At 42.0% G+C, this 20,028-nt stretch overlaps 1 protein-coding gene across 1 annotated transcript in view; it reads left to right on the top strand.

Moving 5' to 3' along the window:
• Positions 1-2,651: 2,651 nt before the first annotated feature.
• The window catches only part of LOC144668233 (brevican core protein-like), a 51,220-nt gene continuing 33,843 nt past the window's right edge, over positions 2,652-20,028 (top strand). The window contains exons 1-5 of the mRNA XM_078530009.1: positions 2,652-2,724; positions 3,416-3,802; positions 4,428-4,602; positions 5,857-5,984; positions 7,502-7,792. Coding sequence (XP_078386135.1) covers positions 2,655-2,724; positions 3,416-3,802; positions 4,428-4,602; positions 5,857-5,984; positions 7,502-7,792 — 1,051 coding nt within the window. The 5' untranslated portion in view covers positions 2,652-2,654. The remainder of the gene's footprint in view (positions 2,725-3,415; positions 3,803-4,427; positions 4,603-5,856; positions 5,985-7,501; positions 7,793-20,028) is intronic.

Below are 20,028 nucleotides of genomic sequence, written 5' to 3'. Positions count from 1 at the left end.
CACAGCTGCCACTGTGTGTCAGTAGTGGAGAGAGTGAATGTTTGTGGATGTGGTGCCAATCAAGCGGGTTGCTTTGTCCTGGATGGTGTCAAACTTCTTGATTGTTGTTGGAGCTGCACTCAGTCAGACAAGTGGAGGGTATTCCATCACACTCCTGACTTGTGCCTTGTGGATGGTGGACAGGCTTTGGGGAGTCAGGAGGTGAGTTACTCGCCGCAGGATTCCTAACCTCTGACCTCCTTTTGTAGCCACAGTATTTATATGGCAGGTCCACTTTAGTTCCTGGTCAATGGTAACCCCCCAGGATGTTGAGAGTGGGGGACTCAGCAATGGTAATGCCAATGAATGTCATAGGACGATGGTTAGATTGTCTCTTGTTGGAGATGGTCATTGACCGGCAGTTGTGTAGCGTAAATGTTACTTGCCACTTGTCAACCCAAGCCTGGGTATTGCCCAGGTCTTGCTGCATTTGGCCATGGAAGTGAAGAATGTCACCCCTCTCTACATACCATGGGCAAATGGAGCTGATTCAGCTAATGGAAAAGGAGTTGCTTACACCATAGAGTATAAATCTACACATCAAACCTACCCCTTAAACTACCCCTACCATTCAGAACACCGACTTCAGTGAACCTATCCTTGGTGAGATTTTAGATCGAGATTGGACCAGCTTCCAGCTGACATTTTGAGGACATATTTGAGGGATGCAGCCCAGATGAATCGAGCACGAGTTCCAGGAATAACAAGGCTCCTTTTCTCCCCATTCTTTGATGAAAATTGCTCCAGACGAGAGACACTTCCCTTGCTGTGAAAGGCGTTATTGAAATTTTTTTGGAAATTATTAGACTTTGCTACGTATTTTGAAGGGAGCCAGACAGACCTTGGAGGAACAAACATCCCCACGGATACTGAAAGAATCTCCTATAAAATACTGCACAAACATACACCAGCAGTTACCCTATTTATCCCAGCACATATCGTTGTTCGGGCTGTTTTCTCTGGAAAGTTACTAATCTCTAAAATGTTCCTTGCACCATTCAGTGGTTTAGTGTTGACGGTGTGATCCAGCGTTCGAATTGATCGATGTGTCATGACTGTGGAAGTGGAGCTCAGAGGCAGCTGATTCAACCAACAAAGGAGTCGAACCCCCATTTTGTACTCATGGCAACTTTTTGTATAAAACTTAACTGGAGAAATTTCACCCACAAAAAAGGCAACAGTGAATTCTGAGAACACCTAATGATTTAATTGAAACCTAACTAATCAATATAATTGATTTCCAATATAACTGATCACCAGCGCTCTGCACTCCATCACGTTAATCAGTTGAGCAGGAAAGGGTTGCCTAATGGCTGCTTAACCTCTCCTCATCAATGTGCCACACAGCCTCCCCTTCCCAGCCTCCCCTTCCCAATGTGGCGTTCAGAACATATGTGCTTTAAATCTTCCTTTCAAATCCCCACTTTGTGAGCAGATTACTTGTGGCTAAAACAGTTAATTTGTTTCACAAGTAAAGAAGTGAAACAAGTAAATGGTTGCATATTTTCCTTACAGCCCTGAAGATATTGCTAGGACCCTTACCTAGACGGTAACTTTTCATGTATACTGTAGTATTCAATTGTTCTGTGTTTGACTATGTGAGTCTGGTAAATGATCTATGTTCACTGTGCTTGATTGATTAAGCCTGGGTGTGGATTCAGAGCAAAGTAAACAGACACCACAGAAGCCACTAGAAGCCGAGCTATAAGCAGGATGCAGACATTTTGTGATTACAGAGATATTTTAAAATTCTTGTAAATAAACATGTTACACAGTTGGATGAGATTTTCCGGTCCCACCCACTGTGAGACCAGAAATTCCCACCTAAAGTCAATGGACCTTTTGCTGGTCCGTTAAATTTTCCATCCCGACTGTGACTATTCCGGGACCGGAAAATTTAGGCCACAGAAATGTAATTTCTGCATTGCTCTGAGATATATAAAATATACAACATATATGCTTGACCAGTAAGCTTCAGCGGGGTATTTTGAGGAAAGAGGGCATCACAGCTGTGCCCCAACCCAAAGTCCATACCCAAGTCCACCTGTGTCATCGCAGTGAGCAAAAGCCCCTTTCTAGCCTAGAGTCTCAGAAGCCAATTGGAGCACCCTATCCCAGCTATGATCAGTTAACTCAATACCAATTTTGTCACTAAGCCCTGGGATTCTCCAAGTCTAGGTGACTTGAATCTAAAGCACGCAATGCTTTAAACAGCTCCGGCAAACCGAGATTACTGCTGACTAACGAGCATGAAAAGTTCTGATTTCTCTTCAAAAGCCATTTCACTTTGTTATTTCTCTCTACCTTCCAGGATCCTCCTTAAAACTCACTTCTACAAAACCTGTAATCTCCTAAATCTCACTTCCTGCTCAGTGTCCACATTTTTCTCCTTGTTAAATGCTTAAAACACTCTATCATGAAAATAAGTTTCTATTTATGTTGAGGTAGGCTTCACAGCTCATGCGTTCAGACACAAGTTGAGGCTCTCTCTCATACTGGCAAACACCCCTGATAATTCCTCAAGCCAACAGGGACCTCCTCCTTTGACATTCATCAGTGTTTTTTCTACAGGAATGGTGCTAACTCACTTTAACTTTTTCCCTTACAGGTAAATTATGACCACTCTGCTTTTAGTGTTTGTATGTTTGCGAGTGATCGCAGCGGCTATTTCTGTCGAAGTTTCTGGTAAGAAATTTTTCAAGATAAATTCATGATTATATATTACTATATCAATTATCAGGTTATTGTCTTGACTCAGTTTGTAACACACACGCCTGTGGCAACAGGTTTTAATAGTCTAGGATGCTCACTGACCACGAGTATGAGATCAGACAAGACCATCAGTGCAATAGGATTGTGGATCTCAAAAGCAATGGATCTCCTGGAGATTCGTCAAACTTCATGCTTGATCATTTAATGTTAGCAAGGAGATTAGTGTCTCATGAGCTTTAAGCTACCATTCAAGTTTAACTGGTGCTTGGATGCCCAACTGTGCATCAGATTCCCACAGCCAGGATTTTACAGCCCCTCTCTCCCGGCAGGATATTACGGTACCTTCGAACTGAATGGAGATTTAAATGGCTCGCCACATCCACCAGGGGGAGCCGCGCGTGGCAGGGCTGTAAAATCCTGGCCCATGTTCCCTGGCTGAAGAGCCAGCAGTATAACTTAGAATGCCATGAAGCATGCAGACCCAAGTAGGAGCTTGCCTCAAACCCGTATCAACAGTATAATGACACCCTGAGTAACTTGTTATTTCTGTTCCCAGTCATTGAAAAGTTTACGATGTACACAAAAATTGGGACATTCAATTATCCTAAGGCATCTGGCCCATTATTGGTGTAAGGATATTTCTTTCTTTTTTCCTGTATAATAGATAACGCTAAGGCACTGAGTGTGAAGATCGCTGTGCAGTCACCAGTAAAGGCTGTTCTTGCGAGCTCTGTGACTATCCCCTGCTACTTCATCGACTCCACACCACTCTCACCGGACACTCCCTTAGCAACTCTGCTGGCCCCAAGAATCAAATGGACCAAAATCACTGAAGGGGGGAAAGAGACGGTCATCGTGGTTGCCACTTCTGGAAAAGTTAAGATTAGCCAAGAGTACCAAGGACGAGCCAAGCTTCCAAGCTACCATGAAATCCCAAGTGACGCTACCTTGGAGTTGGATAAACTACAGTCAAGTGATTCAGGAATGTACCGCTGTGAGGTGACACATGGTATTGAGGACAGCCAGGACATTATAGAATTGGCTGTCAAAGGTAAATATTATGCTTTATTTTATTGCCGTTTTTCTTCTCTGTTTTTGGGAGAGTTATTTTTTAAATAGTAGTCAGGAATAGATTTACTTAGTATGTTTGTTGCTAACAAAAACATTTCCTTTTACCAATGGAGTAACATTGACATATTCCAATACCCACCAAATTGACTCCCAAAGCCCAAAGCCCACCCCCAATAGAGGAGTGTCATGATTGAAAACTAGAATACCCAAAAGTGGTGGTCCTTCCTCTTCCAAAGAGATTGTTGTGGCAATGTAGGGCCTTTGTCTGTAGTTGAAGTCAAATTGGGACTACAAATCCTTCAAGTCCACCCTCATGATGTGGGTGTGCAAAACTAAGGAAAAATTAACAAGTTGACAGCATTTGGTCAGCAGCAACAATGGCAATGTTTTGTGGCATCTATGGCAATTATAATGAGCCATCTAGATTTTCATATCACTCGCAGGGTCTACTCCATAAAAATAGTTATCCAGCCACAGCAGACTGAGCTATCGATGCCATTCTAACAAATGATTTACAACTATAAATTAAAACTATTTACAGCTATAAATGCCATAGGTTAAATCTAGAGGGCGTTTGTTACCTGCATTTTCTTTTCTGATTCCAGGTATTGTCTTCCACTACCGCGCAATTTCCAGCAGATACACCCTCAACTTCTACAAAGCCCAGCAGGCTTGTATTGACAACACTGCCACTATCGCAACCCCAGAACAACTGCAGGCAGCTTATGATGATGGATTTGATCAGTGTGATGCTGGATGGTTGGCCGATCAAACAGTGAGGTCTGGACCAATTCTACTCTTTGCCCGCAAATGTGTGTGGGATACCATTTTGGGATCATGGTGCATCAAGTCCCAAAACTAACAAGATCATAGAGCAAATTTTCCCAGGTCTCACTGAGTCCATTAATTTCTAAACTGCACCAGCTTTAATGAGACTCCACAAGTGGCATAGGGACTTGTATAAGTTATCCTAACATGTATTTGAATTATATTGCAGAAATAATGCTGTGTGGAAATTATTTTGCAGCATACAAGAGATGATCTAAAATATGCCAGGACACAATATGTCCTATTTTCTCCTGTCCCTGAGAGTAATGATTAATAATTAGATTTGGTTTTATAGGCATCAATAATTTTAATAGACCTTACGTAATAGCCTTCCCACTTGTGCCTAGATGGTGAATCTTGGCAGATAATTCAACCATGATGGGTCATTACAGCTGATCCTGATTCCATCCTCTCACACTTCAACATAAGTGGACTTTCCAGCAGGGGTCACTGGATGGTGATCAAGTGCAGCAACAATAGCTGATCCCCTGTTACCCACTCCTACCCCTGTTTCCCACCTATACATTGGTTAACTTGGCACAAGCTGGGTATCAAATGTGGAACCTTCCTGGTCTGTATGCTGGTTGGGGCAATTACCATTGATACATGAGAGCTCTACAAAAGCAGTGATAATATTTGGTGAGAAAATGCCACTTACATTAAAATTTGTACAAATATTTAATGCTAAAATTGAATATGCCCTATGTGTATTTCACTGGGCTTCTCAGCAACAGCAAATACTTCTGTCAGCTGGCATCCAATGTTAATGGGAAGAGCCATTAAAATGGGGTCTGCCTGGTACAATGGACTTAGGGCATCAGCTTTTCATTTCTGCAACCTTGGTTCAAATCCAGCCATGGCTGATGGGATGCCAATTCTATTCGTGTGTTGACTGTATGGCTTCTGTGTGAAATGGGATTGGACAGTCTCTGCTGAAGTAGGAATCCAGGTAATCCCCTTTCATATGCTTCACGGAGCCAATATTTATTATGGTAGGTGATAGCCTATCCCACAGGTTGGCTGTGTGAACTTTGTGCAAGTCCAAAATATAAAACAAGCCAGAAGATTGAGGATGTTGGTCTGGGCCCAGGCAGTTCCTGTTTTGTTCATTTTAGAACTTGTACAGTGAATACCAATATTTATAGTGAACAAATAAGACACTGCTAACACTATTCCTGACAAATATTTCCAAAATTCTATTCTTAGGTACCCAATTCACAAACCACGAGTGGGATGCTATGGTAATTTGGATGAATACCCAGGTGTCAGATCCTATGGTGTTAGAGATACAAATGAAACCTATGATGTTTATTGTTTTGAAAAAGAATTGCAAGGTAAGAAATGTGTTCTTTCCTGGAATATCCTGAGGCCCACAATGTAGGATGCAAAGTTGAAAATAATATGAAAGAACATAAGGTGAAAGTAGCCAAATGATACCCAAGTTCAGTCTCCTCCAGTGATTTCCCAATGTCAACTCCAATATGGACCTGCATCATGTTAATGAAGTTGACCACACAAAGCAAGAGGGGTTAGCATAATTGGAGTGCCAGGTGACAACACATCGTCTGGCATTGCTTTGTTAGAAGTCCATAGGCACACTATGTAGAGTGGGTTTGGAGACAGAGCGTTTCTTCCAGTAACGTTACTGGTATACATGCAGGGAATGTTCAGATTATTATATAGAATATATAATATAAAATAAAAACAAAGTGCTGGAAATACTCAGCAGGTCTAGCAGCACTGTGGAGAGAGAAAGAGAGCCAAATATGGCTCTTCTTCGGAACTCATTATTATAGGTGACAAACAGACAAGTCCTTTCCAAGAGCAATTAGGGATGGACAATAAAGCAAATTAAAAATAACACCATAATTGAAATCTAGGCTCTTGTCCTAAAAGCAGACCTCTTAAATCTTTTAGATCCTCTAATTGGGAAGCAGATAAACTTCTCTGCAGTGTATAGGATACCACATTTAGGATTGGCAAAGCTAAAGGAAATCAAAAATTTAGATTCAGTTCTGGGTCAAAAGAGCTCCACACACACACACACACACAATGAACTAATGTGCAGACAGGAGAACTGGGGCATTTTGAGAAGTTTCAGAAAGGCAATGGATAAGTGCTGGACATCTGAAAGGATTTATGATCATTACATTTTATAAATAAATATTGATAGAAGGAGGTGGATATGGGGGTGGGCATACATTATGGACCAATTATCTTCTCTGAGCTAATATCTTACTCAAGCAGAAGGGAGTACAGTTAGTATCTCCTCAATAGTGAAGAGGAATCCTTTTAGCATTACAGTTCTGTGGAAGAGCAAATGGATGTTATCCTTGTGTGTGGAATATGCATAGAACATTATAACTGTAGCGTGTCTCATCCCCAGTCCTCTCATCTCAAGGGGGAAAAGCAGTATTATGAGCAAGATTGTGTTGTATTTAACATAATAGTGTTGGACACTTTTCAAAATCTAATTACATAGGTGGATTTTAACGGTCAGATTATGCCACTACCAATTATAACCAAACTTGATTGTAATTTTCAAAACTATTGATTACCTCCGTGATTCAGATTCCGAAGCCACTAGTTTAAAATTAGGTATTTAAGAATAGGGCAGTCAGTGAAACATTTTCACCCAATGGATAATAGAAGTAGCCATTGGATGTCATCCTAGGGAGGGAAAAGATTGAAAACAAGTTAGCTGGGTTAATCCATGTGAAACGGTCGGTGCTTTGGACCTAATGGATTTCCCTGTTCTGTTATGATTTTTCAAATGTAACATTTTAGTGGAAATAATTTGCTAGAATTTGAGATAGACTTAATTCATCAACTTCATTCCCCTTGTCTGTAGGTAATGTCTTCTACATAACTACCATTGGAAGATATGCGTTTAAGGAAGCGATGGAAGCTTGTCTTGACCAAGGTGCCCAGTTAGCCACCACAGGACAATTATACATGGCATGGAAAGATGGCATGGATCAGTGCAATACTGGCTGGCTTGCTGATGCCAGTGTTAGATATCCAATTTCGAAGCGAAGACCCAACTGTGGTGGCAACCTACTAGGTGTAAGAACTGTGTACCGGTACCACAACCAAACTGGTTACCCTGATCCTAGCAGTCGACATGATGCCTACTGCTTCAGTGGTAAGCGATTAAGAATTTCCGGTTTGCTTGGACTTATAAACGCTGGTTATTACTATTGTAACGAAGGGGTTCCGAAGCTGATACAAATAAATTGTTAATTCTGGTGAAGAGTTCAAATACTACAGGATACAAGTTTAATAAAACATAGACAGCTAGGAGCAAGAAAGGAAGCCAAGAGAAAGTGTTCAACTCAATGAGTGTTAAGGTGCAGAGAAGGTAATTGAAACAGACGGTACAAAGCGATTGATGAATCTGAAGACAGAAGAGATTGAGAAGTATGGTGCATATGACAGGCTTATAAAGCTTAACAGTATTATCTGGTGACTAAAGCTTACTTTAATTTTTTTTAAAAGTTTCTTTAGCTCTGATTATTTGCCCAAGCCACAATATAGAGAAGGGTTTCCAATCACCTTCACAAAATAGTAATTTCAACAAAGGAATGATAAAGAGAAGCAGGTTCTTCTGGAAGAGTCTTGAAATTACTTTTGCTGCCAATTTCACTTCAGGAATCTGGGTTTGAATCCGGCCTAAGCAAAGGCAGTCCCTTGTGCGTGCATGTGTGTGTTGCACCCTATCAGCACCAGAGCTAAATAATAGTATAGGCAGCTGCCTCAGCACCTATGATGCTCATCCTTTTACGTAGTCCCCCAGTTTTCATATGTAAGGGATCCAATGCCTGCTTCATAGCCTGTGCACTAAATGAGCGATGACTGGGGTTCTATACTGAGTGCTGCAGCCATCTGTAAGAAAGATTAAACACATTCCAGTGGAGCCAGAAGGAACAGGGCTGCTTTGCTCATCTCCAGAGCACTGCCAAGGGCAAATTTCAGCCCTCCCAGTTAGCTCCATGCACACCATCTGTTATGTACCCAAAAACAAGCAAACCCCATTTCTATGCATAGTGGTGCTAACAAACCCTGACTGATAAGCCCGAATGGATTGTGATACTTATACTAACATGCTTTATTTAGCGTAGGCCTCTTAGCCTAAAAGGTTGCATGAGTGTAAAAAGTAGAGGCTGAGAGGACTCTTCCACACATAATTCAATGGTGTTACTCTATGCAAAGTGAAATACAATAGGGGTCCTCCCTAAAGTGTTCCCTTCACTGGTAATCTTTTCAACATGTTTCTTTTCCGACAGCAGGGGCTGATATAGAAGCATTCACAGAGACCCCGTTAACCTACCCAGCCACGGAGCCAGAAGAGTTCTTTACTGATGAAGGAAGTGCCTTTACTGTTCAAACTATTACTGAAAGAGTAGAGCAATTCTTCACAAAAGCCACCCCAGAGAGAGAAGCAATAGGAGACATTGTTACACTTAGTCCTTTTACTCCAGTAACTCTTTCATTCACTGAGGAAGCTCGTGAGGTGACCAGGTTTCCAGAGGTTCTCACCCCAGAGATTGGCAGCGCTCCAACTTCTGAGGAACCTGTTCCATCCATTAGTGAGGAAATTATTGTTCCTAAATTTACAGAACTACCTGAAAACATTACAGCTAGTGAAGAATTAACCACCCCTGGAATCATCTTGGCAGTTACTGCGGCGACCTCTCAAGCAGAAGTCGTGGTCTCTGAAGTAACAACTGTTGAGGTGTCTGTACCTGTCGAAGAACTAACAGCTACTGCAAGACTTGAAGAAATCACAGTGACTCCACGTGAGGCTCTAGCCACCATTGACAAGGTTGTTATTGCGGCAACAGCAGCTCCAGATATACATGCAACAATGCCTGAGGAGCTAACAACAGCTCCACGAGAGACAGGCACGCCTGTCACAGAGGCCAGCACCCAAATATTGATTGAAGAGGAGGGAAGTGCAACATTAGAACCAATAATTCCTGTCAGCCCAATCACTCCAACTGGTAAGTTAATATAGTTATCACAGTAAGTGTACAACAGTAGATTTGCCATCAGATGGTGCTATTAAACAGGGAACAGTAGGGTCCAGAAGAGGGTATGGGAACCTAATGGCTATGGTAATGGAGTAGCAGCTTGGAGGGTGAGCTCTAGCCCTGCTGGGGCAAGTTATGAAATTTAATTCAATAAATCTGGTTATTTGTAGTTTGCATCAGGTGGAACTTAATGGATTCATTAAGGTCATTCAGAGGAAGGGACCGTCCACCTCTACCTGACCGACATACATGTGACTCCAGTCCCACATGAGGTAGTTTGTTCTTAATGCCCCTAGAGCAGCTAGGAATTGGTAATAATTATTGGCTTGCCATTGCCACCCTCAGGTCAAGAACATTTAAGCTTCCTGATCATGTATAAAGGGAAAGTCTACTGAGTTACTCCCTGGAACATAATATTTTTCAGATATTTAAGAAAAAAATCTATATATTTTTGAATTTTCTGTTAGAATATAAAAAAGGCAACCAAGACTATTCTTGATGGAACTACTTAATTGGGGAACGAGAGGTCATTATGTCTGTAAACTGACATTCAATATTTTTGATGATAAAGCCTATTAAGAATGTATAAGAGGAAATTGCAATGACTCAAAAACATAACAATCTCCAGGAGGTTGTTCTAGTGGGTTGATGCCTTTTGGTGTATTTTAATACAGTTGTAGGGATTGGGGAAAGTCAGCAAGGCAGATGCAGACCTGATACTCCCTATGTCTACGTGTCCAAAAGTCTCTAATGCTATTAAGTTCCACAGGTTGAGTGAAATACGATCCAACAAAGAGGCCTCTATGTATCAACTGGTATCTCTTCAATTGCAGGATGTTCTATATCATGGTCTTTTGTAATTGAAGCAGGTATTGCAAAATTCAGCTGGGATATTCAATGTCCTGAGATAATTGACAGATCTTGTTTTTACTCCCTCCGTTTCCTTCTATTTATTTCCTCTGCAATTATAGTCACCCTTTTGGTGTTTACATCTCTTTTTTCATCTCTTACATCTCTTTCAGAATTTCCTCTTATTCCCCTTCAGTTCATTTATCCTCTGGCCTTTATCATTACTATGCTGAAATTAAGACTCAGGTAGTCCTCTGCTCTCACTCATTCTTTCCCAGGGACTTGAACAAGGACTTTGAACCCTTGATCATCACTTGCTCCTGCCATCTATATCCTTCTAAACTGAACTTTAGGCCACATCAACATGCTTTAAATACACCTCAGCTTCCCTCCTGCTGTTTTACTTGGTGAGGTGCTCCCCTATGTACCTTTCCCCTTCGCTTAACTTCTCAATAAAAACAATAATATACATCAGGACATTTCCTAATTTCATTGATTAGAAAAGGTACATCATAACCTCATTGAGCTTTCCGTATGGAAGGTGACCATTCAGCCCATGGGTCAATGCTAGCTCTACGTTGGAAGTATCTACTCTAATTCCACTTCTCAGCTTTTCCTTGCACTCTATACTTTCTTTTTCGAGTGTTTATCTAATTTCCTCTTAAATATCGTGATTGACCACGCTTCAACAATTGCTTGTTATAACACAGCCAATAATCTAATAAACTTGTATATGATCAATTTTTTGAGCGTAAAAGGGGGAAAAAATCATAGTATTAACCCTGAATTTATGCTCCCAATTCTTGTTACCAATTCATCGACCAGTGATCTTTGCTGAAAAGCTCTTTCAAAACTTTGAGTAGTCTGTTGGATCGTTCTCTAACCTTCTCATCTCCAATCAGTATAGCCCTAGTTCAAAGCTCAGTCCTGCTTTGGCCCTTGTATCTCTGTCAGTGATTAGCAAAGCAAACCTCATAAGACTAAAAAATCTTGACACTATAATGGAGCCAATGTTCATAGTGCCAAGCCAGCTACAGGTACAGAGGGCTGGATAATTAAAGGACTAACCTTCAAACTTGCTAATCAATGACTTAAATACTGCTAAAAATGTTTAAGCCTGAATCCAACCATGTCCCTGTGCCTATTCAGACAGGTCAGAGTGATAATAAACTGATTCCACTATTTGATCTCATTTATTCAAAAAGAATAAATTTAATCCTGGAGATCCCAGGCAGAATTAGATCCTGGAAGAATCCAGTTCATGCTCTTACTCATTGTCACATCTCGGAATGTGCATGAATTTCTTTTCACTGAGTACATTCTTGGTTGCTTCGTATGATGCTCACTTCTCCTGTATAACTGACAGATTTATGAGAGCCCAAAAAGATCAGAGTGGAATACCAAAGCTATTTTATACTCTTCCTATACAAAGTGCAGCAAAGCTTTCTTATAGCTGTGTCCCTGGGAGTCAAGTATCATGGTAAAGAATGCATGGTGAGGGGGTCCCTTTTGCTGGGAACCATAGTTCATCTGCTCTCTATACTACTAAAAAACCAGTGTGCATTATATGGTAGGGGTAATGGTTTAACAGTGAGGTTGCACCCATTGTATGTAGCATGTTTTATTTGACTCGACTCAGTTACCTGCATATGTGTTCCTCAACAGGGATCGTTTTCCATTACCGTGCTATTTCGAGCAGGTACACTCTTAACTTCACCGAGGCCCAAATTGCCTGTTTAGAAAATAGTGCCGTCATCGCCACCCCTGAGCAACTCCAAGCAGCTTATGAGCATGGATACAACCAGTGCGATGCAGGCTGGCTCTCTGACCAGACTGTCAGGTAAACCATGCACTAAATCCCTTTGCTCCAAACGATATGTTGTATACCAAGTATTTACAGCACAGAAAACGAGCCACCAGGTCCATGCTGGACATTAGCCTCCTCCATCTAACCCAATCAGAATCTCCTTCTATTCCTTGTCTCTCATACGCTTATTAACCTACCCTTTGGAAGCACCTATAGTAGTCACGTCAGCGACTCTCTGTGGAAGTGGGTTCCACCTTCTAACCACTCTCTGGGTAAGGAAGTTACTCCTGAATTACCTAATGGATTTATCAGTGATTATCTTATATTTATGCCTGTTGTTCTGGCCTCACCTGTAAATAAAAATATCTGAAAATTATAATCTACATAGTGAACACAATTGTAGACATTCCCTTATCTATTAGTTTAATGGTGAAATTAATCCATGTGTTAGTGCTGCCATTAAACAGTGCACAAATCGTATAAAATAATTGCAATGAATAATATTGTAACATTTTGAACAGGAAGAGGTCATTCAGCCCCTAGAATTGGTTCTTCTATTTAATTGAATGATGGCTGATTTGCACCTCAGCACCATTTTCCCACCATTGCTCTATATCCCTTGTTACCCTTGACTTACTTAACAAAAATCTATCGATCTCAGTTTTGGAAGCTTCCACTGTGGCAACATCTGCAGCCTTTTGTGGGAGAGCTTTCCAAATTTCTGCTTCCCTTTGTGTGAAGATGTGTTTAAGGGATTCCACTCCTGAATTGCTACTGTAAAAAGGAAACAATGAATCAAAAATCTTTAACATCCCTATGACAGTCTGTCCTGTGACATCGTCTTTCAGATGAGATGCTAACTCGAGGCCTTGTTTGCCCTCTCAGGTGGACATAAAAGATCCCATGGCATAATTTTGCTAAAAAGCAGGGGAGCTCCCCTTGGTGTCCTGTCCAATATTTATCCTTCAACCAACATTACTGAAAAGATTTGATTATCTGTTCATTATCAGATTTCTGGGAGCTGGCTATGTGCAAATTGGCTGCCACATTTGTAAATTTAACAGTGATCATACCAAAATAAAGTATATAATTGGCTGTAAAATACTTTGGGACATCCTGAGGTTGTGAAAGGCATTGTATCTTTCTTTCTTTCCTTCTGAGAATGCTGATCCTAAGTTAAAATTTGTCTTTCCGCAAGTCCCTGAAATTATCCACAGTTCCCACAGTTAAAACAATAGCACAGATTCTTCACTGTGAACAGTGGTTGTACAGTGCACAGGGCTTCATGCAGCCCCCAGCTACCCACCTCCCCAAAGTTCCTGCCAGCAACTCATTTATACTGCGTCAGTCAATTGATTTGCCAGCGGTATGTTAGGTTGCAGATGGGGGATCTAATTCTACACGTTTCACTCTGAAATATCGTTGCAGGGTTTTCAGCTCTGAAAATGATCTATTGAAACATGTCGACAGCCCTGATAGTAAAGGGCAGCAAAAGAAAATAGCATTTTTGATTTTGGTTAAAAAGCAACAAATTTTGAGAAATAGACATAAAGCACATTTTTATTTTTTAGCATCTCTCCAGTTGTCTTGCTTCCCCAAAGATATTGACTTCTTTTGTGGATTAATGTTCAAGGGAGCAAGATGTCCTGAGGTGAATCACCAAGTGGCCACTCTTAATGAAGAGGCTCTTCTTAGGCAGTCCCTAGGGATCGAGGATGACTTGCTTCTATTCCAGTTTGATAAGTTCCGAAAATGCTGATAAGTCCAATGCTCGATCTGCAGACTCTGCCCCGTGCGGGGCAGTTGGTGCTTGGAGAGTGAGGTAGATGGGTTATTTGGAGCTTGTGCTTTTCCCTCTGAAGCCTGGGCTTTGCCTCTGCACGTTCCCGTTGATGTGTTGGGTGTCTTCCAGAATGAGCCTTTGGCGATTTTGGTCGCTCACAAGTCCGGGTCTCCCATGAGTCGGGAGGTGGGGGAGGGAAATGTTGACCTCTTCAGGGATGCTTTGATGCCTAATGCAGGGATGCCTAAAGTATTCCCACTCTCTCATCCACAATAAGAGTTTTGCCCCTCGGTTGGAGGCAAAATTTGAAGGAGTACAAAAATGTAATTTTGTAGCTATTTTACATCCGAAACTTCTTTTTGATTAGGTATCCAATGGTGAACCCTAGAGAACGTTGTTTTGGTGACAAAGATGGCTTCCCTGGTGTAAGAAGTTATGGTGTCCGCAAACCCGAGGAAACCTATGATGTTTACTGCTACATTGACTGTCTCAATGGTAGAGTACCTAAATATGGCCAGGAACCATAGTTTTGTCCCTAAGTCTCTTTACCTCTCTAATCTCTCTCTTCCTTTTTAGCCATTCTAAAATCTACCACTTCATGTCCTTACAAGACTTGGGGTGGGATTTTCCAGTCCCGCTGAAAGTCAATGGACTTCTCGCTGGGCCGAATCTCCTGCAGCGGGTCCCACCATGACAGAGCCGCAAAATCCCGGCCTCGGTCTCAAATTGATTAATGCTCCTGTGAAATGCCTTGGGACTCTTTAACCACATTAATGACATTATGTGAATGCAAGTTGCTCGGGAACTAAATTGTGCAGCGATATTTGACAAACTGCAATCCAGGTCTTAAAAGAACACATCTATTCTATCAGCTTCATTGTATTCGAGTCATTATCTTGTGGTAGATGCACTCAGCTTGAAATTCAAAAGGGGAATGAGCCGGGTGTCCTTGTTTGCTGAAGGTGGAGCGAGGGGCAGCAGTGTGTACATTAGAGTCATTCTGATCGGAAGTGTGTCTGGTGTCCTTTGTTTGCATATGTGGGAGAAGCCTATGGCTGAGGAAATCACCTATGGGCTGCAGCTGTGTTGGGCCAAATGGCCATTCTCCTTCCAAGCTTTACATTTCCCTCCCTTTGAGTACCAAGAAATCAAACGCAGGCCAACAGTGCTGGAAATCACTAAGGTTGAAAAAAGAATAGACAAGATGAAGTATATCTCAACTAAGGTTCAGGTAACACCAAGGTTATATTTGAAAAAGGCCATAGATTGTAAGAGCTAAGGAAGATGAGGAGATAGAGCTTCACAGTTTTGAGGTCTGTGGAAGAAGAGTTAGAGTGGAAGACAGTTAATGAGTCTTGATTTCAACTCAGTGAGGATATAAAGAGAAGAATATTATAGGATGGCAGATTTAGAATTTAGGATGTATGAAAGAGGAAAGTTAAAGAGGTAATGCTCATATTTTTATCATTACACTAGAGACAAGAAATGTTGTAACATCATAGGGTAGCGGCTAATGATGAGAAGCTGGCAGGATGTAATGTTATATCTTCAATGGCTGCTTTCCCTCAGCAAGCAGAGTCAATAAAAACAGAAAGTGCGGGAAAAACTTGGCAGGTCTGGCAGCATATGTGGAGAGAGAAACAGAGCTAATATTTCAAGCCCAGTATGACTCTTCTTCAGAATTGAGGAGAGGTAGAGATGTGATGGGTTTTGTGCTGTTGAGGAAAGGGGGAGGGGGTCAGGTGGAGCAAAAAGAAAGGCCAGGGATAGGTTAGAGAATGGGGGAGATTAAATGTCAAAGATGCCATGTAACAAAAGACAAAGAGAGTATTAGTAAAGGAACAAAGCTTTGGTTCAGAGTAGGTGTTAATAGCAGAATAAAGGTCAGTGTTGTCTGAAAGCAAAACATGAGAACAAGATACAGACTGGCAGTGGTGAGGAGAGAAAAATACAAAATGGAGGACAGAGCTCATGATCTGAAATTGTTGAACTCGATGTTAAGTCCGGAAGGCTGTTAAGTGTCTAATCGGAAGATGAGGTGCTGTTCTGCCAGCTTGTGTTGGGCTTCACTGGACCATTGCAGCAGACTGAGGACAGAAATGTGAGCATGAGAGCAAGGTGATGAATTGAAATGACAAAGGGTTAAGTTGTGTTTCTCACAACTGAGGGAACTGATAATTGTAATCTTGTCTTGGAGGGCAGAATGTTGGAGCTGTGCAATGGTTGGCAGAGAATTGGAACCTGGATATTTAAAATGTACAACGGGGTCATTTAACAATAGATAGGCAGGATAAGTTGCCTACCATACTATTACAAAGCACCAAAATTTAAAATATTCTCTATGAAGATATGAATGAAATAAATTGTAAATAAGTTGGTAGGAAACCATAGTTAATGATATTAAAAAGGGACGATATCATAATTTTCCACAATTCTACATTGAAAAATGGCACTGAAATCTTTATGCCTGCTATCCATAAATGTGTAACAATTTTCAAAGACTAGAAGAAGTGTCCATGCATTCCTTGTAAAATATGATATTACTAAGCTGGCTTCATTGTGCTTATTTCTGTACTCTTACAGGGAAGGTATTCCATGCAACTGTGGCAGATAAGTTTACCTATGATGAAGCAGTTGACTATTGCCTAAGCCACAACGCTAAGATAGCCACAACTGGCCAACTGCATGCAGCCTGGAAACAGGGCATGGACAAGTGTCGAGCAGGCTGGCTATCAGATGGCAGCGTTAGATACCCAATCCAAAATCCCAGACCATACTGTGGCAGTGGGCGAGCTGGAGTGAGAACAGTGTACCTGAACTCAGATCAGACTGGATACCCTAATCCTGAGTCACGCCATGACGTCTATTGCTTTAGAGGTGAGCAAGAAATAATATCTTTTCCTTTTATTTTTTGAGATTCCCCCAATACAAAACTGGTGAGGCAATGCAAAGGGTTTGTACATTTGGATCTCTCCCGGACTAATTGAAAGTTTCCCCTCACTGCTCTCCTTAATGGTCCAACATAAAATTACTTCCAATAGTTTGAACCCATTTCCTCATGAATATGATTCCACAAAATAAAGCAGCCCTTGGATATAAAAGTGGCAGTATGATCCAGAGGACTTGATTTTCAATCCTGGTCAGGGACCCAACACACAGATCATTTTCAAGCCCAACACTGTGCCACTGACGCAACGCTATTTTCAAATGGAAAACCATTACTTGGACAGGAGTCAAGGTCGATGCCCAATTAGTGGCACTGGGCATGGCATGGAGGTGGGAATTGGTTCTAGATTGCAATGCTCCAAGGCAGATGGTAGACATGACAGGGCTTGCAGAATAGAGTAAGTAGGAGATCAGAGGGCCGTCAGCCTTGAGGTGCAAACAAGTGGCCAAACAGTCAATCAGAAGGTACTTGATGCCCTCTGTTTGAATCACCTTATTTTTTCATTGCTTTTATTCCTACGCCACATAATGACTCCCCCACATTGCTCCCAACAGCTGAACACTTAACATGACCGGACTGTTCACTTTTCCTGGCTTCCATGCCCTCCCCAGCCTGTTAGCCAGCTCTTCCAGGAGCTTATCAGGCCGTTAATTGGAGGCGAGGGGTTGGCAGCTCTTCTACCCCTCTTTGCACCCCCCCCCACCACAAACCACCACACTCACTTTGATATAGTGCATTCCAGAGATTTCACAAGATTGGCACACCATCCAGGAGTGCTATTTCAAAGTGCACCCGCACCCAACCTTGCCACCTCACTCTCCCTCCCGCTCCTCCATGCGCAATTGAAAATCAAGCCCAAAGAATCTATAAGGGTGATTACTGTGGAAAATGAAGAATTGCAGCAATGGTGTGGCGGGGGCAGAACTTTAATCATAGCATGCTGTTCCAGGCAGCGGAACAGGAATTGAGTGCTACTTCCTCTCTCTTGCCTTTTGCTGGTTCCCATGCGATTACAATTAAAATTGAAAGTCCCGGTGGCGTGCACAGGAGACACTATGATCACACGGTGGGAGAAGTGGTGAAACACGCCATTAGCCAACAATGCAACAGGTACGGGCGAGCTAAAAAAGAGCCTCCTGGAGAAACAGGGAGGTTCTTCATCATGCCCACAACTTTCCTGCCCAACTCTATTACCGTTAGCATAAAAATTATTGAGAGGACAAAGATGGCACGGGTGTTTTCCCATTTTAAATTTCACTTGTAAATGTTTTCATCACATTGGCTTCCCTTTATTGGTGATTGTCATTATTTGTTGAGGCTAGCCAGAGACCAACTGTGCTGGCATGCCTGATGGTTGGCACACATTGATGGTTACAGGGAAGTTAAGGGACATTTCTTCATTGTGGAAGAAACAATGTTGTGTTTTTGCATTCACTCTTTATTGAATGTTCATGTTAGTGTCCAGTGTTGTACTCGCCACTCTATAGGACATGGCTGAACTTACAGGCTCAGATGGCCCCCCTCCCATTGTAAAGGACATTGTCCGAGATCACTCTCAGCGGGGATAATTGAAATGTTGTAGGTGAACTCAAAGCCCTTAAGACTCTGCTAACCAGCACCCTGAGATGGACCCACATGTGGACAGCAATAACACCACCTTTTAGGCTCCTCATTTTCTTACCTTGACTGACTGTTGCCACCACCCCAAAGATGCCAGATTCTCCCCACTTCACTCCTCCATGACCCCAACCCCACCCTCTGTCCACATTTGAATCCCTCTTCCACTCCTCCAGGCCCCTGACCTCACTCCCCACCCTCCCCCTCACCACTGACTCACCCTTGCCAGCCCCTATGCAAGCCGTCATTCTCCTGCTGCCCTCCCTCGTGTTGCAGAGTTCAACAAGTAAAGCCACTAACCTCAGACATAACTGCACAAAGCTGACTGTTGCACACTCCCTACAAATGAACGTGAACCAGGTGTCATGAGATTCTCCTACACGGCTGAATTTATCTTGAAGGTCGGACATAATTACAAAAAGTTTTATTATAATGAGTATTCATGGCAAGCAAATGTATTACAAGTAGGAACCTGCCACAGGACAGCATGAGGCGTGACCTACCACAATCACGCCACTGAGTTCATCTCTCACTTTGAACCCGCCGTCAGGAAACCCCAAAATTTCCTCTCCCGTCTAATTAAATCACCCTGCCTGCCATGTTTCCCGCTCTTCCAGGCCCCGTTAAATCCCTCCACAATGACTGTGGTCTTCCCAGTTGAAGGAGATTTCTGCTTGTCCAGTATTGAATATCAGACAAGCAACCTGACAATTGAGAGATGGTGGATGTTTGGAGAGAGGTGGCCATGAGGTAAAACTGGGTGTCATCAGCGTCCGTGTGAAAACTGATGCTGTGTTATTAGAAGATGCTGCCAAGAAGCAGCATGTAAATGAGAAATAAGAGAGGGCCAAGAATAGATCCTCACTCTAACGCCATTAAATAGGTGCAGTAATAATAAAATGTAGCTTTTGGTATTTTTCTTTAAATGAGAAAGTTGAGGGGGGCATCATGTAAGCCAGTTTTATTCTAAATTATAAAGCCCAAGTGAAAGGTCAAGACCTATTGTGTAGGACACCTTAGGGTTGAAAAAAGCACGCCAGAGGGAAGTAAATTAGGGAGTAGTATTCAGCTAAAGTTTGTGATTTTAAATAAATGCACCAGGAATTTCTGTTAGGTTTCTCCCAATCTCCACATATAATTTTGGTGGAAAAATGCTTTAAGCAGCCTTTTCCACAATTTCACTGCAGTTGCAGTATGGGATTGGGAAAAACCCATTGAATTTCTCCACCATGATATCAAACGTTTTCTTGGAAAGTGATAGGGACATGGTGCTAACTGACAAACTCCCAGGGGGTACTTTTCACAGTAACATTAAATGCACTTTGTGATGGAACACTCTCCA

This window comes from Cetorhinus maximus, chromosome 26, assembly GCF_964194155.1.
Source record: "Cetorhinus maximus chromosome 26, sCetMax3.hap1.1, whole genome shotgun sequence".
Classification (NCBI taxonomy): domain Eukaryota; kingdom Metazoa; phylum Chordata; class Chondrichthyes; order Lamniformes; family Cetorhinidae; genus Cetorhinus; species Cetorhinus maximus.
Note: the sequence above shows the minus strand (reverse complement) of the source record. Positions and strands in the feature narration are given on the sequence as shown.